This window comes from Amphimedon queenslandica, unplaced genomic scaffold (assembly GCF_000090795.2).
Source record: "Amphimedon queenslandica unplaced genomic scaffold, v1.1 AMPQUscaffold_3352_Cont24651, whole genome shotgun sequence".
NCBI classification, from domain to species: domain Eukaryota; kingdom Metazoa; phylum Porifera; class Demospongiae; order Haplosclerida; family Niphatidae; genus Amphimedon; species Amphimedon queenslandica.
The window spans coordinates 1-1,397 of NW_003556318.1; the positions used below are offsets into that span (position 1 = coordinate 1).

At 35.4% G+C, this 1,397-nt stretch overlaps 1 protein-coding gene across 1 annotated transcript; it reads right to left on the reverse strand.

Annotated features, from left to right (window-relative positions):
• Nucleotides 1–7: 7 nt before the first annotated feature.
• On the reverse strand, nucleotides 8–1,391 carry LOC105316217 (leishmanolysin-like peptidase). The gene is made up of 7 exons (XM_011411035.2): nucleotides 1,366–1,391; nucleotides 995–1,173; nucleotides 763–865; nucleotides 530–627; nucleotides 360–471; nucleotides 178–285; nucleotides 8–112 (listed from the first exon to the last, which is right to left on the reverse strand). Exons 2-7 carry the CDS (start codon nucleotides 1,012–1,014, stop codon nucleotides 32–34), a joined length of 522 nt encoding a protein of 173 aa, XP_011409337.2. The 5' UTR covers nucleotides 1,015–1,173; nucleotides 1,366–1,391; the 3' UTR covers nucleotides 8–31.
• Nucleotides 1,392–1,397: the final 6 nt, after the last annotated feature.

The window sequence follows — 1,397 nt, forward strand, 5'->3', positions numbered from 1 at the left end:
TATGAATTAATCAGTTATATTTTTTCAACCCTTACCCACTGTCTTCAAGCAGAGCCAATGTAAAGTTAGAAAATACAGGAAAGCTTGAAATAATTCCTGTCATGGCTTCATTCTATACACAAGATAATAATGATCATTAATTAAATTAAAGTAGATTCCATTAAGTCACAGTTATACTTCTAATATTCTGCTCTCCCAGTGAGAGAGTGCTGTCCCTGACCCCCCCTGGTCTTCCAACTGCACTCCTTCTAGAGAACTACAATTAAAATGAATCTTTCCTGTTTCCTGTGATAATACAATGTGTAATAGAGTAGAAGATTGTTATCATGAATCATATGATGGCATATCATTTTCCTTACCACAACTTTCGGAGTAACTAACAAAGTAACTGTTTTACTAACAACTCCATCCTTTGTCCACCAGTCGTCATATGTGACCACTCTAACCGTATTATTGGAAGCCATGTAACCACTATCAATAATGATAGCAAATGAATTTACATAATAATAATTATTATTATATCACTTACCCTCCTGAAGCTGATGGGGGAAATCCATTTGAATTTCTGGGAGTCCTTGGGTTACCATTTTCATCTCTGAACCATGGAAACAGACCGTTTGAGAATCCCTACATTAAGCAGCAATAATATTTAATCATTATTTTGATAGTTGGCTGAGTTAGCTTGCTAAGTCAGGTTGTAGATAAAGACAATGCCAAAGTATGTAGTACTGTAGTGTCAATAAAAACAATGGGACAGCTTACCAAAGCATGTAGTACTTCATGCTTAGCCACAGTGAATATGAATAGGTCACTACTAGCACTTGTAATGCCTCCAGAGCAGAAGTTTATGTACCCAGCAATCGGCCTACATGTATGTGTAAAAAAGTCAACAAATTATTTACTGTACAAAATTTTTTGAATTTTTTCTCCAACTCGTTTTCTTTCTCTCAGATATCTTTCCCTTCCTCATTCCCCTCCCTCTTTCTCCTATTACCTGTCATACTCATCTTCCATTTGACAAGCTCCAGCAAAAGCAATGGTAGACCCACCATTAGCACATGAGCCAGTACTAACAGCAGATATGTATAAGACATAATCAACATTGCTAACACCAGCACCATCAGTACCAGACTCAGTACAAGTGCTAAAGCTTCCGCCACATTGACTACAGCGCTGTATATGAAATAAATGTAAGGCATATATAATTGTACTATAATGGATATTGCATGCTTCAGTCATAAGTATAAATAAAACATGTGACATGATAATTAGTATATTGATTTGATAATTTGATAAGTAAGTAAATAATATTAGTCTAGGATGCTGGTTATTTAATTTGCTTGATAGTTTCATAACTGTATTTACCAGTAAATGGTCCTGAGGTACAGTAGCAGTTC